The sequence below is a fragment of the Pipistrellus hanaki genome (genome assembly GCF_964339955.1).
Source record: "Pipistrellus hanaki genome assembly, chromosome: 4".
NCBI classification, from domain to species: Eukaryota; Metazoa; Chordata; class Mammalia; order Chiroptera; family Vespertilionidae; genus Pipistrellus; species Pipistrellus hanaki.
The window spans coordinates 69163310-69184740 of record NC_140506.1 but is presented as its reverse complement, the minus strand read 5'-3'; the positions used below and the strand labels follow the sequence as shown (position 1 = coordinate 69184740).

The following is a 21431-nucleotide window of genomic DNA, read 5'->3' as shown; positions in this document are numbered from 1 at the left end:
GTGTGAGAGCACATACTTAGGTTGCAGTTTCAGTCCCGGTAGGGGCACGTACTTGGAGGCAATCTCTCTCTCACTCTCATTTATATTAATTATAAAATCAGATTTATGCATATAAAACTCCTCTTTATTTGAATGAGTACATACTAGACTTGATAAAGACAACGTACTTTTCTATTTTAAGGCAGCAGCACAGAAATCTGATTGGCATTTCAGTCACCGGGCAGAGACTAACATTTGTGCCTTTCATACACAATATCAATATCAGAATTGGCCTGAAACATTAGCTGGACATGAATACTTCCTTTCACTTCTATAATTTTGCCTAATCTTGTGACTAGCAAAAACAAACTTCTGTTACATAATTGGGTTCAATATCACAGAAAGTGCAGTCAATTGCATGAAATGATACAATAGAAAATAAAAATAATGCCATTGAAAACTTAAGTCCTAAATTTTTTATAAAAAATGTATATATTCTACATAAAATTTACTTTTCTGAAATATATTAAATCCAACTATTCTGCTTAATATATTTACATAATATTGCAAAAACACTAGAAAGCAAAATTTTTATTTTTTACTTTTAATTAGAATCATCTATTGTAAAAAATTATATCTATTATAAAAATAGATGTTTTAGTCTCCCGAATCTATTACATCTTTGTGTTATTTTTCCTTCTCGCATTCTATGACTTTTCAAGCAACTCTGAAAATTATCTTAGTAATTCCTTCTCCCTTTATTTTATTTTATATTATTTTGTTTAATCCTCACCCCAGGATATTTTTCCATTGACTTTTAGAGAGAGTGAAAGGGAGAGGAAAAGACAAAGAGAAATATCAAGGTGAAAGAAACACATGAATTGGTTGCCTCCTGCACACAGCCCAGGTGAGGAGGAGCCTGCAACCAAGAGTACATGCCTTTGACCAGAATTGAGTTCAGAACCCTTTGGTTCACAGGCCAGTGCTCTATCCACTCAGGCTAACTGGTTAAGGATCCTTCTCCCTTTATATAACCTATTCTCCATTTCTAAAAACCTGTAACTTTTATAAAAAATAAAATGACCAGAATCTTTAAAGGGGTATTTATATTTAAAGCAATTTATATACCTTTAATTAGAAAACTGAACTCATTTAGGTTAGTATGGATTTAAACTGCTCAAAATAAAAATTAAATACTTAGGTGTATATCTAACAAAATATGTACAAGGCTTGTATTTTGAAAACTACACAATGCTAATGAAAGAAGTTCTAAGTAAATGGAAAAGCATACTGTGTTCATGGATTGATACACTCAACATAGTATAAATATGTCAGTGCTCCCCCAAATTGATACACAAGTTTAATAGGGTTTAATGGACTTTTTGTAGATAGAATGAAAACATAAGATTATGCTAAAATTTATATGGAAAAGCAAAGGGAACTAAAGTAGCTAAAACAATTTTGAAAAAGGATAAAATGGGAAATATCAATCAATCTGACTTTAAGATTTACATAACTACAGTAATCAATAATGTATGGCATTGGTGGAGGAATAAACACACAGATCAATGGAACAGAGAATCCAGAAATAGGTTCAGCAAACATAACCATGTGTTATGCTTGATTTCATCCTTTCTCAAACAGTATATTACATATATTATACTCTTAGTATTACACTTGGGGGTCCTTCTGCTCTTGAATGGCTTCAGATCTTACCTTTTCATATTTTTCTGTTTGTCCAATTAGTTACCTACAGTCTTTTTTTTTTTTTTTTTAAATCTAGATATAATATAAAAACAGTCCTTTCTAAATTACTGCTGTACTCTGAATGGTCAGATTTGATAGTAGTCTGACATCTAGATAAATACAGAATGTGTTATAACATAAATTTAATACTCACCTGGAAGTTGTTCATTAGGCCATAGGAACAAGGATTGCTTTCACAATAAGAAAAGTCGAAGTTTAATTTGCAGGCTGCGGAAGTACAGTTTGTGAGCTCTGTCACAATAGTATCGTTAATGTTCCCGGTGGCATCCCGGACAACACAAGAACCTGAAGCACAAGCGACAATGAGAACAAATAATAGAGCTAATGTTTATATTCATTTCAAATTATATATACCCGTAAAGAAATTATGATACTGACTGCATATGAACTTGCTTATATTGGCTTAAACTGCATTTACAGTTAAGATAGCTTTATGTGGAACAGAATTGGGAAAGCATCATTGTCCCCAATATTTTAGTGAAATGGAACTGGGTAGTATTTACACATATACACTTAACAAGCTGTAAAATATCGATGTTTATAAATGGTATATTAGGAAAACTATTCCCTGGCCTATTTGGTTAAGATGTCCGTAAGCAAATATAAAAACCTTGCGTTGAAAGAGTTCCATATGGCAGAGGTATTTTCCTATACTTCAAATACTTTGAACAATATGAACATTAATAAATTATAATTCTATTTAAACTTTTGTCTCAAATAAGTCTAACCTGGTATTAGGAAAATATGGTATCTCAGGTTTGTTTAAAAATAACTTTTAGGGCAGAGTGAATGGATATAGATGAAATAAGATTAACCATGTACTGATAATTCTTGAAAACTTTCTGAAGCTGGATAATAGTTATATTGGGCTCATTAGAAAATTCTCTCTACTTTTATGCAAAATTGAAAACTCCAATAATAAAAATTTTAAGTTTTCTTGAAGAAATTCATTATTTGAAATAACATGATGCATAGTAAGTAATAATCGTTCCTTAGACCTCATATATTTTTACTTTTGAAGCATTTTAACACTACTATTTGATCATATACAAGGCATTATAGCAAACACTGAACAATAAAGGGAAGAATATTTTAATGACTAAACAGACTACACATAGTCTCTTATTTCTTTTTTGAAGAGAGAGGACAGGAGAGGTACAGAGAAAGATAGGCACCCTAACTGGGGACCAAATCCAAAACCTGGGCAAATGCTGTGACCAGGAATTGAACCTGTGACCTTTTGATGCATGGGGCAACACTCAACCCACTGAGCTACACCAGCAAGAGCTACACATAGTTCTTTATTCTTAAATTAGAAGCCCAATGCACGAAGATTCGTGTCAGAATGGGCCTTCCTTTCCCTGGCTGCCAGCACCGCCTTCGCTCTGGCCAGAGCTGCCTTTCCACCTTCCTACACTGCACAGAGGCCCAGAGCGGCCAGGCGCATATGCAAATTAGCCCACCATCCTTGTTGGGTTAATTGGCATATGCACTCCTGATTGGCTGGTGGACTTCGTGGAGGTATGGTCAATTAGCATGTTACTTTTATTAGGTAGATTCTTAATCTAACTTTCAGAGCAGTGTTTTCTTAAAGGTACTTCTGAAACCATAGGGACTGAGGGGAGAACTGAGCCCTGTCTATACCTAAAGCAGTTATGCTTTTATGTGTTTTTTGTGTTTCATGTTCCAAAATATGTTTTTTTGGGAAAAGCTTCATTGTTTTGTACTAGTTACCCAATCACTGGTGTAGAGGCAATCTTTACTGGTTCAGCCACCGAAGACCAGGGAGAAAGGGCTACTTCTATTGCTCCAAGGGCTAATGTACGCAGAATAAAATGAGTATGTGGACCAGTAGTGTTAGCAGGGGTCTTCAAACTATGGCCCGCGGGCCACATGCGGCCCGCAGAGGAGTCTGATCCGGCCCGCCAGGTTTTTTGGGCAGTGAGCGCAGCCGAGGTGTTACAGTAGGAATTAGTAGTTCATATAGTCCGGCTCTCCAGCTCTCTGAGGGACCGTGATCTGGCCCCCACTTTAAAAAGTTTGAGGACCCCTGTGTTAGAGGGTCAGAAACAAACAGAAAATACTTATCTGATATAACAAATTAGTTTCCAATTTAAAATATAATCATTTGTTAAATTAAAACTAAATTTTCTTTAGCTTATGTATAGAATATACAAGAATACTAGGTAGAAACTTTTAAGGAAACAAAAAATATTTTGATAAGATTATAAATAGCATATAATTTATTTTTTTAAAATTATATTTGTGTATGGATTTTAAGGCTAAATGAAATCTAATTTTTTATTTTATTTTATTTATTTTTTAAATATATTTTTTATTAAGTTATTATTTTTGTACATACGGTATACCATTGCCCCCCCCCCTTACATACCCTCCCTCCCAGAGTTTTGTGTCCATTGGTTGTACTTATATGCATATAATTCCTTTTTTAAATTTTAGTTTAACATCTACAATAATACTGATTATTGGCTTTTCCAACTCTCTTTTACTGATATTTCAGTATTACATTAATGGAAATTAGCAGAAGAGTTTGTAAAAACATTTCTGTCAGGACTTCCCAAAAATGACTGAATGTACAGCAAATGTGAAATTTTCTTACTGAAATACTATGGAAACTTTATTGTATAGTCTATGAATTTAGAATTTGTGATTCTTTAAATTGGTATTAAAATAAGATTTACTTTTGCAATATGCTTAAAACATTTAACTATAAAATTTGAATTAGAGTTTATACATTAAAAGCAAGGCTTACAATTAAAGGATATGTTTCCTGGGTAAAGTATACACTTTAATGGAAGTATAATAAATTTGAGACAATTCCTTTAATCACTACATGCAAATTATATGTGTTAATAGTTATCTAATTTTTTTCTAGACTAGAATGTTTAGTTAAAAAACCTACTACCCTGTTTCCCCGAAAATAAGACAGTGTCTTATATTAATTTTTTCTCCCAAAGTTGCGCTAGGTCTTATTTTCAGGGGATGACTTATCTTTCCATGCGCTAGGTCTTATTTTCGGAGGATGTCTTATTTTCGGGGAAACACGGAATTATAAATAGCCTTTAAAGACTTTATTTTAAAAACACACAAACAAACCAAAACCCACTTTACTATGAAAGCAATTCTATAAAGCAAGCACCAGTTATCCTTAGTAGTGAAATCTCTAAGCACCAATTCCATTATCTATTTTAGAGATTGGTTGACCACTTACGTCCTTTCAAGTTCTAAAATGCTATGAGCCCATAAATGTAGTAAAATGGTTAAATACCATTTTAATTCAATTCACTAAGATGTAAGTTTTTAAATTCAATGTACTTTGTACTGTTCAACAAAATCAGTTTAAAAATGCTAGGCACTGCACTTAATCGTCTTGAAACAATCTTCATAAAGTAGGATTTTGAGAAAATATTAAATAACCACCATAAACAATAATATTCAAGAATGTGTAAAGATGAAAGTTAAATGCATATACTTTTATATTTAAATGATATTTTCTATGAATATATTTCTGAAATTGAAGAGTTTGCAGATATGATTTTATATATTTTCTAACTTAATATAATTAATTAAAATTCTGGAGGAGGAGCATTCGGTGGTTTAGATAATGTCTAGATAAAATCATTTACTAGTTTACTTAAACTGTTTTTTTAATTAAAATATGCAATACCATGTCTTTTGACGGAAATATTTCTGAATTTAAAAATAACTAAAATTTCTGAAACATATAAAGAAATGTAAAGCTATTTACCTACAGATACTGCAATTCCTACGTAAACCACCGTAGTGATTAAAATGGCTAAGAGTGTTCCTTTGGGTATGGCTGACTGAGGATCCTAGAAAACAAGAAGATTTTTTTTAAGTCTACCTTTAAAAATAAATGTATACCTTTTTAAATATGTAATCAATATAGTGCTTTTTACTATAAATCAATACAGTACTTACTGCAAGATCACCTGAGATATTTGCTCCAGCCAGAATACCAGTTGCAGCAGGAAAAAAGATGGCAAAGACAGAAAAAAAGGTCTCTTCCCCTCGAAAATCTGGTCCAAAGTTCTCATTAAATATTTCAGCTGTAAAGAACAAAACACTTTTGGTAATTAATAGAAAGGAGATTAAACCATAATAATTTAGGTCAAGAGTAAGTGGTATGTATGATCCCTGACATTTCTTCAGTTCAAGTAACTGTTAAACTCTTAAATATTTCCTAATTCACTTATTTCTTCTTTTCTTATATGATTACACAAAAACTAATATTTCTAGTTACTTTCAGTCTCAGACATTTTTTGACTGTTGTGTTAAATGAAAAAGTCAACATCAGAACAAAAGTTACCTTTCACTTACAAATTCCTAAAATTAGTAGAGAAAGCAACTTTTTTCAGTAGCATTGGTTTTTTTGTTGTTTTGTTTTTTACATTCTATTACCTTTTGTTGCTAATAATGAAAAGGAAAGATACAAATAAAAATGATTTTTAACTCCAATTATAACATAAAGTATACAAAACTATATTGAATTGCCAGTAAGTCACCATACCAAAATCAATTACATTACAAATATCTAAAATGTACTAAATTTACTTACTAATAGAATGGTATAATATACACTTTTAAAAATATTCTAGCTTTTTTACTTACTTTTATAACCAAAGAAACCTTTGGGTTTTTTGCTCTCCAATGGGATAAATGTTCCTATGACGAAATCAGCAATAGCAAGTAGGAGAATCACCAAAAGAACAATCTGAGCCTGAAATTTTAAACATTAAAAATAAAATAAAATATGTTGTTCATTCAGTTCCACTAGAATACAACTTCCATGGGGGAAAGGATTTCTGTCTTGTTTCCTTGGAGCATCAAACAATGCCAAGCACAGGGTAGGCACTCCATAAAAAAAAAAATGGCAAAAGTATAATGATGCCATATATTTTGAAATGAATTAATGACACACATGCTTTCCCACAAATCATAAAACACTATACATTCCAAAACACCGTAGGCTTTTCATTCTGTGCATCATTCATTCCTGTCCCCTCCACCATACAGTACAATATATTTGTTAAACACCCAGGTTTTATATCAAGTTCAAACACAGTGTTGAATGTGTGACAGCTATATGAAAATAAGGGAAAGTATAAAAAGAAGACAACGCCCAGGAGGGAAATTCAAGTAGAAGTGGGACTGGAAGAAAGAAATAATCCATGCAAACTACCATCTCTCCTCTTTCACTTTTTTGTTTTGTTCTATAGGATATAACAGATACATAACAAATATATAACAATATATTAGTTTCAGGAGTATAACATAATGATCTGATATTTTTATATATTGCAAAATGATCACTATAAGTTTCATCACTATATCAATTTCTTTCGGTGATGAGATCTTTTAAGATATACTCTTTTTAACAACTGTCAAATATACAATACAGTGCTATTAACTACTGTCATCATGGCTGAACATTACATTTATGACTTATTTATTTTTCACTGCAAATCTGTACCTTTTGACCCCTTTACCCATTTTGCCCACTTCACCTCTCCTCCTCCTCTCAATAAAACTGGGCAGATACTCATGAAAAACTGTCATCTGTGAGAATAAGGACCACTTATATTTGTTGGATGAAATTCTTTTTAGTAAAGTCAAGTTGTTTAATCTATAAGTAAATGATTTAATTTTATAGTAACGAGTTACCTACCATGGAAAAATATTCTTTCAGACTTTGCTAATTTTTCATCTAATAAATATTATCATAGCTCACATACAATACAAATACGTGATTTTATACAAGCTATAAACACAAAGAAACCTGAAGTGACTTTGAGTTGCTCAGTAGCATTTTTGTAGATATGCATTATTCAGGAAACAAGAGCAATACTATGCCATATTCCCTCTGAGATACAGAAATATATGTAGTTGGGTGCTCTGCATATATATTAACATGTGAATTCAGCAATTTTCCCCCAATACAATGATACCTGTTTGGGTAGTCAGATTTCTGACATTTCAAAAGCTAGGAGCAAGATTAGCTTCTCCAACCTCTAATGGCACTAACTTGAAGTTTACTGCCCCTATGTTTATTTTTGAAATTTAAATAAATTACAAAGCCAGCAGTTTAATTTGGGCTACCTAACTCACCTAAGCATCTCTATATAATGTAAATCATAGAATAGGGGCTGGAGGTGCCAAAACCGGTTTAGCTCAGTGGATAGAGCGTTGGTCTGCGGAATGAAGGGTCCCAGGTTCGATTCCGGTCAAGGGCATGTACATTGGTTGCGGGCACATCCTTAGTAGGGGACGTGCAGGAGGCAGCTGGTCGATGTTTCTCTCTCATCGATGTTTCTAGCTCTCTATCCCTCTCCCTTCCTCTCTGTGAAAAAAATCAATAAAATACTTTTTTTTTTTTTTAAAGAATAGGGGTTGGAGGGGAGGTAGGAAGTAAAACATTTAAAAAAATACTGTATTTAACTAGATCCTAGACTAATGGCTATCTTCAAATATCCCATCTTGTCAATTAGAAAATAACCCTATACATAAATTTCCCTGAAAAAGGCCACTTAGGAACTTTTAAAATCTAAAAATCTTACCACATTTTATTGCATTCTTAAAATAAGAGCTATAAAAGTTCATATATTAAATATTTACTGATATTCCAGTAATATCATTACTTACTTTTGCTTCCCACTCCATTCCAGCTACTGAGATACCTAAAAGAATCACCACAGTAATGGCTCCAATAATTCGGATATCATTGAGTTCATCTATCATAAGAATAGAATGTTCCTAGAAAAAGAAAGTTATAAATAAGCAGTATTAGGTTTTAGATAGTCCTTATTTTGAAACATTTTAGATATCACAGTGCCTTACATGTAGAAGATGAATAAATACCTACTTAACAAATGAATAGGAATCCAATGAAAAAAATATTTACTATTGATGTCATTCAAGTATATGATATCAATATGGTCAAATTAATAATGCTATATTTAATCAGATGTGATATATCAAAAAGGGAATTGCTGACAAGTAAACAAAAATCATATAACTAACTAGTTCTAATAAACGTTCTTAAGTTACATAGCAGAAATATTTTGCATTCATTTTGATTAGTGAAGTCATGCTTTAGTCTTTTAGTTTGCATAAAAGGTGGTGAATATACCTTCATACAGTGTCCCTATTCTATAAGCAAAAAGTATTTGTGGTTGAGTATCAATGAAATTAGCATACTAAATTAAACAATGAAAGAACATGAACTCTTATTGATTATATTGCTTGCTTGCTTACAGCCGTACCTTTCACTCATCCTTTTAGCCTACATGGATAAGGGCAATGCCAATGTAAATGTCAGTGTTTTCAAATTTTACATGTTATAATGTACCACATACTACTGCAGAAAAAGTTACAACAGCCTGACATGAACAACTATGTCAGTTGAGGTTCCTATCATTTAACAATATTGAATCCTATTTCTCTTCTACTGCTTTAAATCAACACATCCTAATGACTCTTTCTAGACAAGTTCTCTTCTAAATTTCAGAACAGTATATCAACTACTTTCTGGCCAGCATTACTTAGATACACCTCTGGTTCCTCAAATTAGACACCTAAAACTAAATTGTCCTATGTTCTCTATCTCAAGTGAATGGCATTACATTCTACCTAAATCCCCAACTCAGAAATTTGTGTATAAACTTTAAATCCTTCTTTCTCTTTAATCTCTCTCATCCCATTAATCATCAGTTGACTTATTCAACATTATTTAAATCTGCCAAATTCATCTACACCTCCCCAGCCCCACTCATCATTGTTTTAATATAAGCCACATCTCTTCTCCCAAGAAAACTACAGCAACCTTTTAAATGGTCTCAGTGTCCCGTTGTGATCACTCAATCCAATTTCTACCCCATGATCAGATATTTCTTTAGGTCACATCATGATAATCTGATCAAGTCATGGTCCCCCAGTCCAATCTAGATAAGCTCTATTTTAATAGCAAACAAGACCCTTCCTGACTTGATACTTTTTCCTTTCTCTAGTCTTAAATCTCTTGCAACTTTGTACTCCAGTCATACAGAAATATAATGTGTTTTTAACCTACCATACTCTACCCTTCCAGGTCTGTTTCCTTTTCTTCACTGTTCACCCCATTCCACATGCCCCCTCTCCTATCTGCCTGCTGAAGCCTAGACTCCCTTCCTTGACACTCCTCTGTCATCCCATTTCTGGATGGTAAGTCAAGTGATCCTCCTTTGTGCTGCCAAGGTCTCTACAGTTACCCACTTCTGACATTCTATGGTTTTCCTCTTTTTCTGCCTCACACACTGAACTTAAAGGATGAGTTTTGTGTTCATCACTGCTTTCCTAGCATCTAATATGGAGATTGGCACATAAGCCCTCAATAAAGATTTGGGAAACAAGTGACTAGAAGAAAGGTGAATTACCTTAAGCAACTCCACCACAGTTTCTGCAAATCCAACCACATACATAGCAACTGCAACAGCATTGGCAAAAGCGAATATCAAGCCAATTGCACCACCAAATTCTGGCCCTAGACTTCTAGATATTAAATAATATGCTCCTCCTAAAGAAAAGGAGAAAAAAGAATAGTGCCAAAGTTAGTATTTTAAATGTCCTCCTCCAGTGAGGGGCGGGAGAGGGGGTGAGTACAGCTAGAAGGATTCAATGGGGGAGGGGGCGGGAGAGGGGGACGGACATCTGTAATACTTTCAACAATAAAGATGAAAAAAATTGTCCTCCTCTATGATCAGCTGAAGGCCTGAATAGAACAGAGACAGACATTCCCCAAGGAAGAAGGAATTCTGCAGCAGATAATCTTCAGACTTGGAACTACACCATCAGCTCTTCTCTGGGCCTACAGACTGCAAACCCACTCTGCAGGTTTTGGACTTCCCAGCCTCTATAATCATGGGAATTACTTCCTTCAAATAAATCTGCGCGCGCGCGCACACACACACACACACACACACACACACACACACACTATTCTGTTTCTCTGAAGAATGCTGACAGACACGTTACAAGGTAAATATATAAAAATCCACCATTTTCCAATGTACTAGCAATGAACAATTAGAAACTGAAATTTTAAAAAGTAACCTACCTACAGTAGTACTTAAAGACAGGAAATACTTAAGTCTAAATCTAAAAAATAATTGCAAGATCTGTGTACTGACAACTTAAACCCAAAGAAAAACTAAATGGAGACACCATGATTATGGAGTGGAAGACATAGTTAAGATGTTTATTCTCTCCAAATTGATTCAACACAATTCCTATCAAAATTCCACACAGAAATTGGTAAGGTAATTCTAAAATTTTTAATGAAAAGGTAGAACAGCCAAAACAATTTTGGAAAAATAACACAGTTGGAAGACTCATGCAATTGTCTCAATAATTATTATAAAGCTACAGTACCATAATAGCATATCTATAGATAATGGACCAGCATAGATTCCAGAAATAGAATCACAAATGTAGGGTCAATTAATCTCCCCCAGCTTTAATAAATTATTGACATATAACATTGTTTAAGATATACAATGTGATGATTTGATATGCATAAACACTGCAAAATATTTACCAAAACACTGCAAAATGTTTACCAAAATGTTAACATTATCCTTCACACAATTACTTTTTTATTATTGTTAAAAGATTAAGGTTTACTCTTAACAACTTTCAAGTATACAACAGTATTGTTTACTATAGTCTCTATACTTCCTATAGATTCCCAGAATTTATTTTTCTTATAAATGAAAGCCCGAACACTTCGACCAACATCTTATCATTTCTCTCACCCCATAGCCCTGGAAACTACTTTTTTTACTGTTTCTATGATTTCACTTTTTTGGATTCTACATCTAAGTGAGATTATACAGTATTTGTATTTCTCTAACTTATTTCACTTAGCATAATACCCTCCAGTTTCATCCATGCTGTTGCAAATGGCAAAATCTTCTTTTTGATGGCTGAATAGTTCTCAAGTGTGTGTGAGTGTACATATATCACATTTTCGTCATCCATCCATCCATCCATCCATGAACACTTAGGTAGTTTCGTTGTTTCCATGTCTTGCCTATTATGAATAATGCTGCAATGAATATAGATGTGCAACATCTCAACCAAATAATTTTATTTCCTTCTAATAAATATCCAGAAGTGGGATAGGTCATATGATAGTTGTTTTTTTGAGGTACCTCCATACTGTTTTCCATTGTGGCTGTACCAATTTACATTCCCAACAATGCAGAATGGTTCTGTTTTTCCCACATCTTCACCAGCTTTTATTATCTAGATTATCTAGTATTGTTTATAATTGCCACTCTAATTCATTGTGGTTTTGATTTGCATCCCTCTGATGATTAGTCGTATTGAACACCTTTTCATTAACTTGCTGTCTTCTTTGGAAAAATGTCTATTCAAGTGTTGCGTCCGCTTTTTAATCAGATTGGTTATTTTTTTGCTATTGAGTTATATGAACCCTTATCTATTTTGGATATTAGCCCTTTATCAGATAAATAATTTGCAATTATTTTTTCCCATTTTTTAGTTGTCGTTTCATTTTGTTTCTTTTGCTGCACCATTTTAGTTTGATGTAGTCCCATTTGTTAATTTTTGCTGTGTGTGTGTGTGTGTGTGTGTGTGTGTGTTTTCTTTAATCCTCACCCGAGGATATTTTTCATTGATCTTAAGAGAGAGGGAAAGACAGAGAGAAATATCCGATGTGAAAGAAACACATTGATGCTTTCTTTTTCTTTTTTTTTCTTTTCTTTTCTTTTTTTTTTTAATATATTTTATTGATTTTTCACAGAGAGGAAGAGATAGGAATAGAGTTAGAAACATCGATGAGAGAGAAACATCGATCAGCTGCCTCTTGCACACCCCGCACTGGGGATGTGCCCGCAACCAAGGTACATGCCCTTGACCAGAATCGAACCCGGGACCTTTCAGTCTGCAGGTCGACATTCTATCCACTGAGCCAAACCGGTCCCGGCTCATTGATGCTTTCTTGTTCTTGTGCTTTTGATGTCATATCAAAAAATAAAAAAATAAAATTTCACTGTCAACACTCCTGGCAAGGAGCTTTTTCCTTTTTTTTTTTTTAATTATTTATTTTTTTTTTTTTTCCCCCCTGGGAATTTTAGTTTCAGGGCTTACATTTAAGTCCTTAATACTCGTTGAGCTAATTTTTATGAATAGTGTAAGAAAAGAGTCCATTTTAATTCTTTCACCTGTGAATATTCAATTTTCCCAATATCTAGCTTTGTTCTTTCTCAAGATTGTTTTGACTATTCAGGGTCTTCTGTGGTTCCATATTAATTTTAATATACATTTTTCTATTTCTGTGAAAAATGTCATTGAAATTTTGATAGGAATTTCACTCAATCTATAGATGGCTTTGGATAACTAGGGTCAATTAACTTTTTACAAAAGTACTAAAGCAATGAAATAGAAGAAATAATCTTTTAACAAATTGTGCTAAAGTAACTGGATATCCAAATGACTTTTGATGTTCTTGATTCCTATTTTGTACCATATATAAACATTAACTAAAAATAATAAGAGATATACCTGAAAACCTAAAGTTATAAAACTTCTAGAAGAAAATCTTTGGGACCTTTGATGAGGCAGGATTTCTTATATACCACACCAAAAGCATAATCCAACAAAGAAATAAGTGATAAATTAGATGTAATCAAAACTAAGACTGCTTGCCCTACCCACTTTGGCTCAGTAGATAAAAGTCCAAGGACTGAAGGGTCACAGGTTCAATTCCCATCAAGGGCACATTCCTCATAGCAGGCTCAATCCTGGCCTTAGTCAGGGTTCATGTGGGAGGCAACCTAATCGATCTCACAATGATGTATCTCTCTCTCTCTCCCCCTCCCTTCCACTCTCTCTAAAAAAAATCAATGGAAAAATACCCCCAGTTGAGGATTAACAATAACAAAAAGCTAAGACTACTCTTCGAATGACACCTTTAAGGGAATGAAAATACCGGAATTTACACTTTCATCTTATAAAAAGCTGTGGTTGTCCCCTACTTCATAAGTGAATGAGTCCATATCACAGACTAAGGACGGGAGACCTCTGCTCTGTGAATCTAGGAAATGCTGGCCTGAGTGAAGGTGGTTGCTGGCCAGGATCACCTACGTCACAGAACCTGCTGCCATAGCCCAAGTAAATTCTGTCAAATCCAAACTCTTAAGAAGACTGACAAGATCTGCAGAACAGGAAAGAGCTCTGGGCTCCCATCCAGCTGCAACCATCTGCAGAACATAACTGTCTGCTGAGGCAGGGCTGTGCCAGAGTTGAAGGTAAGGTGTGATACTATTCTTACTCTGTGGAGACAGAGAACTGAGGGGATGATTCATTAATCTGCTGCCAGTAACTTTAAGCAGTACCCTCGAAAAATCATCACTAAAATCTAATCAAGCCTGAAATCTTTAAGACTCTTTTACTTTCTAAGTTTTGACTTTTTCTTTTCAGAAACACTGAATGTTTCCATATCATTTTTATCCTAGGCTTCATAATTGAACATTATTACATGTTTACAAGCAGTTCATTTTTTTAAAAATGACTTACACTGCCAATACAAGGAAAAAAAGGTTCCTAGCACTTTCTGTCTGGGTAATCAACCTACACTTTTCTAGATTGGTATCTGTTTAATCTCTAAAAGATGTTGATAAAGCCAATTTAAGGTTACTTAATAATATCAAATCTCTCCTGTGGCAAAAAGGACATAACATTAGGAAAAGTATACATTTCACAAGACTGGAGACACATACCTTACAAAACAAGAATAAAATATTATTCAATATAAAATATAGATAAATGTCATAACTTAAGAATCAAGATAAATAAAAATAAACTATCAAGTAAAGTACTACCTCAATAGTTCTATTAATAACTACACAAGTTTAAAAAGGAACTCTTCCAATAGAAATTACTAAACAACTGCGACCTTTAAGCAAAATTTTAAATATTTCTCTATTAATTCCCTTATTAACAACTTTAAGTTCATAGGAAATTAAGATGGGTCTCTGTAAACCAAAATAAATCCTGTTAGGGGTCTCTAGACATCATTATTCCCAAAGAATCCCTCCATTTCTCCTATCTAAGCCTTTGGCACCTTGATCCTCTGCACAGTTCTATTACTCTCTCCCCCCCTGTGCAGACCTTTCAATAAGGAATTAGCCCAAATTAAGCCCTCAGTGGCCGAGCTAGAAGAGATCCAATCCAGCACTTTGGTCCTATCCTACTAAAACATAAAATGGTTTACTGTTAAGAAGAAAAGCAAAATCACACTCTTAAAGTTTGTTCTCAATCATAACTCCCTCTCTCTTTTGCTCCTTGGAAAAATTTGAATTAAAATTTCTTGTTCCAGGGAGATTGCCAGTGTGGAATTTGCTGTTATTGTCCTATAGAGTGAGTGAGTGAGTGAGTGGTGTGTGTGTGTAGTGTAATTTGCAAATAGATCGGACGGCAGTCGCTATGACACGCAGTGACTACCAGGGGGCAGACGCTTAATGCATGAGTTACCCCCATGCGTTAGGTCCCTCCCCCTGGCCAGCAGGCTCCGAACACCCAATGGTGGAACGGGGAACCGGGTGGGTGGTGGCAGATGTGAGCTGCACCAGGACAAGGCAGGTGCAAATGAGCAGGGCCCTGATCACCCCACTGGTCACTCCACACACAGAGGGTGACCGGTGGCAGCGGGCAGAGCCAGCCAGCGGGCAGAAACGGTCCCTCCCCTCAGCCAGCAGGCTCTGATCACCCAATAGGGAACTGGGAACTGGGGAGTGGGTGGCAGGTCGGATGCAAGCAAGTGGGGCCCAGATCGCCACACCCATTGCCCCACGGGTGGCGGGGGGCAGGGCTGGCAAGCAGGTGGGAATGGCCAACCTCTCTGTCCTTCTCCCTGGCCAGCAGGCTCTGATTGCCCTGGCCAGCAGGCTTCGATTGCCCGACAGGGAATGGGGAAGGGGGCTGGCTATGGGGAATAGGGCTGGCTTCTGGCTGCCGGGGAAGATCAGCACTGATCACAGGCCAGACCTAGGGTCCCTACCCATGCACAAATTTAATGTGCTGGGCCTCTAGTCATTTAATAAATCCCTTGCTCCCCTGCATGCATATTCTACAAAATGATTCCTGAAGCTACAGGCATGATACATTTCAGATTAAATTTGTTAGGAAACAATACTTTATAGGTACTCCTACCAAGTAAAGGGTTTACAGAGTTGGAATCTTCTAATTCTCTTTCCTTCTTCACTTATGTAAATTATATAAAGAAAAAAATCATTTATTAATTTATTGGTTACACTGAGTTCAGACAAAGAAACTTTCATTTATGAAAGCTTTATTCGACATCTTTATCAATTTCATAGCATTCTTCAAAGGTGAAAAATAGGATTTTTTTGTTGTATCTGTGATCTCATGGATTTTTAGATGTTCTCATCCAAATCAGTTATTAGTAGTAGTAGAATTGCTGTTCAAACTAAAAAAACTTCAGTCATTATTAGTTTTTTCAAGCTGGGTCCTTATGGCGTGAAATTAGTAGTTTTTGTTACCTTCTTTACTTTCCGATGTGAATGATGTCTAGACTCCTCTAGTGCATTTCCTGCCCAGATATGCAACCGTTCCCTTTAATAGAAATACACAATGTGGGCACTGGGGGTGCTCCTTGCTACTGGCTTGATCGTTTGTTTACAGGTAATTTTTGTGAACAAAGCTAAATAACGTGTCCTTTCTTGATAAAATCTATGAGTCATACTGACTTGATACTTTCAACTTAGAATTATGAGTTCAGGATGCAATGTAATTTCATTAGTTTTATGCCTGTATTTACTTTCTTCCATGTGGAAAGTATGGTTTTCTCAAGAAGCCAGTAAATCCTGTTAGAGTTCTCCAAGTGCATAAAGCAGAGAAAACAGAAGGGGCTTATATTCATTGAAGGAATCTTCATTTAGTATAGATGAGGCAGCTCATTTATATTCTGTAAAGGACCAGCCAGGTGTCCAGTCAACAACTGGCAAGTGAAAAATGAATACCGTCTAGCATAGCTTCCAAATACTTGGTTATTTCTTTTTTCTTTTTTTAATATATTTTATTGATTTTTAACAGAGAGAAAGGGAGATAGATAGAGAGCTAGAAACGTCGATGAGAGAGAAACATCGACAGCTGCCTCTTGCACACCCCCTACCGGGGATGTGCCCGCAACCAAGGTACATGCCCTTGACCGGAATCGAACCTGGGACCCCTCAGTCCGCAGACCGACACTCTACCACTGAGCCAAACCGGCTTCGGCCTATTTCTTTAAATTAATGCCTTTCCCCTTTTTCCTTTATTGGTTTCATTATTTCAACAAGTGTATTTACTTTCTCATTTGTATGAATATCTGAAAACAGAAGAAATCTGAATTGTACGTATGATCCAATGGGTGTCCCTATAATTTCTTCCTTAGCTGGTTCTATCATTTTGAGGGATCGCAGGCAAAACTGCAACATATAAGTTGTTGGGAAACACTCCATGTTCTCAGACTTCCTTAGTATTCCAGGACAGATGACTATATATATCTCAGTCTCTGAGATATATTTGTGAATATATATAAAAACTTTTGGTAGTATTGAAAGATGAAATGGGTTTTTAGTCAGAATGCAAGAAAATCAATACTTCCCATAAATTTGGATTCATGTGGAAAATTGTTCAGGGTTCATGCTGACAGTGGCTTCGTGTCCCATTCCCCTTGAGGCTCACAACCTAGATTTGAAGAGCTAAAGGAGAAATTCTTTGATGATTTTCTGATTCCCTCAAATAGCTAATACCCCATTCCTTTTGTCCTTCCACTTAAACACAGGGCATCCAGTACATAAGCCAAAAGGCAACTTCCAGTATTACCTGATAACTCTTTGGATATATACACATCTTACACTCCACTGTCACTCAATCCAGACTCATGTATACATGAAACTTCAGCAAATAGTGATGCATGTTCAGCATAGTCATAATCATATTGATGTGAGTTATCAGCTTCCCTAAGGACCACAGTGATTTGAATCCTCTGGTAAGTAAGAAATATGAAGCTAACAGGGGACAATGAAACACTCAATCTGGGTATCTCTCTAAAAAAAAGAAATTTTAAAAAAAATCAAATACAGATAAATCAGAAATTATGTGTATATAATGTCCAATACAGATCTGAAAAATAGTGGAGGCAGATGGAACAGGTTGATCTTTTTCTCAGGTGACTTGCTATGATCATTTACAGAAGCTGGTACATATTTCTTTTTCCATTCTCTAGCTGGATGATGAGCTTTGTTTGAAAAATGGAGTTTTTTCTTCTTGCTCATAGGGATTCCATGGCCACTCTCCTGGTCTTCTGGATGCTCTTCCCAGGGGGGGTAAAATCTTACTAGACAGATCTTGTGAACTCCAATGAAAGAGACCTCAGGAACCTCAGAGTACAGTTAGAGTTGAGGATGTGAATTCAGGGTCACACATATAACTCACTAAAGTTGTTAGATAATGGGGAAAGAACTGTGCCGTTTCCTTCAATGAGAAGGAATGAGGTTATGCTTGCACAATATGGACCAAATGCAAGACGATCCTTTAGCTCTATTGATCCAAGGGCTAAAGCCTAAGAGGAGCAACAAGGGGCAGCCCTGTGGAGAAGAAACCCACCTAGAAACTCCATTCTTGCTGCCAAATACACTCAGCACCCTAAAAACTAAAAGCAGAAGAGAATCCAAGATGGCTGCTCGGGTAGGCAACTAGCCGCAGCCGCACACAACAATTTTAATAAAATACAACTAAAATATAAAATGGACATTACCCAGAACTACAGGAAAGTCGACTGACTGGAAATCCTACAACGAGAAGCAAGGAGAAAACCAGAAGGAAGCACGGAGGAGCTGTAAAAGCCTAAGGTACGGAGACACGCGGCGCGGAGAGGACGGAGCCGGAGAGGAGGGAGGCCGAGTGCCTGGCGGGCGTTCCCAAGCGGGAAGGAGAGAAAACTCCGACTGTGCTGGGCCCCTGACTGCTCTGAACCCCAGATCTGGGCCAGACCCCGGGGACTCAGGCTCAGCCATAGGGAGCTGGGCTGTAAGTCGGAACCCCGGGGTAGCGGAGAAAGGAGGTCCCGGAGGCGCGCACACTGCACCCAGAGAAGGGACGGTCGGCTGTGCTGCGGGATTGCCCTGACGGGAAGGAGACTGGGGCTCCAGACTGCTGTGAACGCCACCTCCAACTCCACTTCCAACTGAACTGAACCCCAATACCGGGCTCATTGGGGGAGAGCATAGACTGTTTGGCAGCAGGCGAAAATCGAGGGCACCTTTCTCTCAGAGGCGCCGGCAGCGAGCACTGAAGGACCCGCATAGGGCGGGGCTGACGGAAGCCAAAGCTGCAGGCTCCACCCTGAAACCTCGCCCCATCTGTAACTGCGAAATGCGACAACAAAATAGATCACAAACAAAAGAAATGGAGGACAAAAAGCATCTGGATATAGAGTTCAAATCTACGCTTATAAGGTTTTTCAAGAATTTCCTAGAAAAGATGGATAAGGCCTATGAGGATATGAAAAGAGATCAACTAGAATTAATAAGGAGTCAACAAGAAATGATAAGGGATCAACAAGAAATAAAGAATACATTGTCTGAAATAAAAAATATTCTACAGAGTCCTAAAAACAGAAGGGAAGATCGCAAGAATCAAGTCAAAGATTTGGAACATAAAGAGCCAGAAGACACTCCTCCACAGAAGCTAGAAGGCAAGAGAATCCAGAAAATTGAAGATAATGTAAGAAACCTCTGGGACAACTTCAAGCGAACCAACATCAGAATTATGGGGGTTCCAGAAGATGAGAGAGAGCAAGATATCGAAAACATACTGAAAAAAATAGTGACAGAAAACTTCCCCCACCTGGTGAAAGAATTTGACTTACAAGTCCAGGAAGCGCACAGAACTCCAAACAAAAGGAATCCAAAGAGGACCACACCGAGACACATCATTATTAAAATTCCAAGAGCAAAAGATAAAGAGAGAATATTAAAAGAAGCAAGAGCAAAGAAGGTAGTAACTTATAAAGGAGCACCTATACGATTGTCAGCTGACTTCTCAACAGAAACCATGCAGGCCAGAAGGGAATGGCAAGAAATATTCAAGGTGATGAATAGCAAGAACCTACAGCCAAAAATAAGCTACCCAGCAAAGCTATCACTCAGAATCGAAGGCCAGATAAAGAGCTTCACTAATAAAAAAAAGCTAAAGGAGTTCATCACCACCAAACCAGAATTATATGAATTGCTGAAGGGGGTTCTTTCAGAAGAGAAAGTAAACAAAGATAAAAATTATGAACAACAAATACGTAATTATCAACAAGTGAATCTGAAAACCAAGGAAATTAAAAAAATCTGATGAACAATATTAACTGTTGAATATAATAGAATCAGAGGTATGGAAGGGGAGTGAACTGACGATTCTTGGGGAAAAAGGGAGAGGGGGGCGTGGGAAGAGACTGAACATAAACTGTGCACCTATGGATGAGGACAATGGGGAGAGGGGAAAGGGCAGAGGGTGGGGTGGGAACCTGGTGGAGGAGAGCAATGGTGGGGGGGGGGGGGGGGAAGGAACATTTGTAATAATATGAAAAATAAAAACTTATAAAAAAAAAAAAAAAAAAAAAAAAAAAAAAACTAAAAAAAAAAAACTAAAAGCATACATGTTGGGTCAATATAAAATTTTATATTCAAATATACTAGTTTGAAAGTGCTTAGTAGCAACTTTCTTGTCTATATAGACCAATATGCTGCTTTTTAAAGGTAAAAAAAAAAAATATATAAGATTTAAATCTCTTTTTTTTTCTAGTAACAGTAATCTGATGACAATAATGTGAAAAGACTGAATTTACCTCCTCGTACAAATCCATTAGTAGCTATTGCTGAAGTAGACAATCCTGTGATAGTTGTCACAACAGTGGCCATCATTATTACAAGGACCGACAGACCTTTAGAGAAGAAGAAAAAGGACTAAGAAAACTTACATCTTATTTAACCCTGCCATACTTAGAAATGATTAGTCCAGTTATACAGAACTTCTTAATAATTACCTTATTTTTATCCCATTTTTGAGAAATCAAATGAGAATTATGAAAAAGGAACATTAAAACAATAATCTTGTATAAAGGAGAACAAAGCTTAGAATGATTCCAGCTGCTTGTATTTTACGAAGTTTAGAGCCTAGACCCACACACAGCTCCTTTTGTTTATTCATTCTCAAATGAAACAAGAAGTACGTAACTTCACTTACCTATTCCAGCCTGACCTACAATCCATGATAATCTAATGAAGAGCATCACACCCCAAATGTTTAACATACATCGTACCTAGGAAAGGAAAAAAGGCCGATTCACTGATGAAAAAAAGTGATCAAGTATATAATACAGCAATAAATGCTAAACTAGCCATTTAAGATGTAGAAAGTCATTTTAAGAGTTTTTTTTAAAGAGCTTAATGAGAACTTGAATGTGAGCTAATGTAAGTGTAATATGTGACTGTGTATTAACCCATCACATACCCATCACAATTATCGGAAGCAGCAGAGGCAACCGAAGTAGGTAGATTTATCCTTAAAAAAAAAAAAAAAAAAAAAAA

At 35.9% G+C, this 21431-nt stretch overlaps 1 protein-coding gene across 2 annotated transcripts in view; it reads right to left on the bottom strand.

Moving 5' to 3' along the window:
• SLC12A2 (solute carrier family 12 member 2) overlaps positions 1-21431 on the bottom strand; it is an 86704-nt gene that overhangs the window by 40905 nt on the left and 24368 nt on the right. For both annotated transcript variants that reach the window (XM_084880947.1, XM_084880948.1), the window contains exons 3-10: positions 21088-21163; positions 20690-20785; positions 10200-10339; positions 8431-8541; positions 6400-6508; positions 5710-5837; positions 5516-5600; positions 1880-2031 (exon numbers count right to left, since the gene is read on the bottom strand). In XM_084880947.1, coding sequence (XP_084737073.1) covers positions 1880-2031; positions 5516-5600; positions 5710-5837; positions 6400-6508; positions 8431-8541; positions 10200-10339; positions 20690-20785; positions 21088-21163 — 897 coding nt within the window. The remainder of the gene's footprint in view (positions 1-1879; positions 2032-5515; positions 5601-5709; positions 5838-6399; positions 6509-8430; positions 8542-10199; positions 10340-20689; positions 20786-21087; positions 21164-21431) is intronic.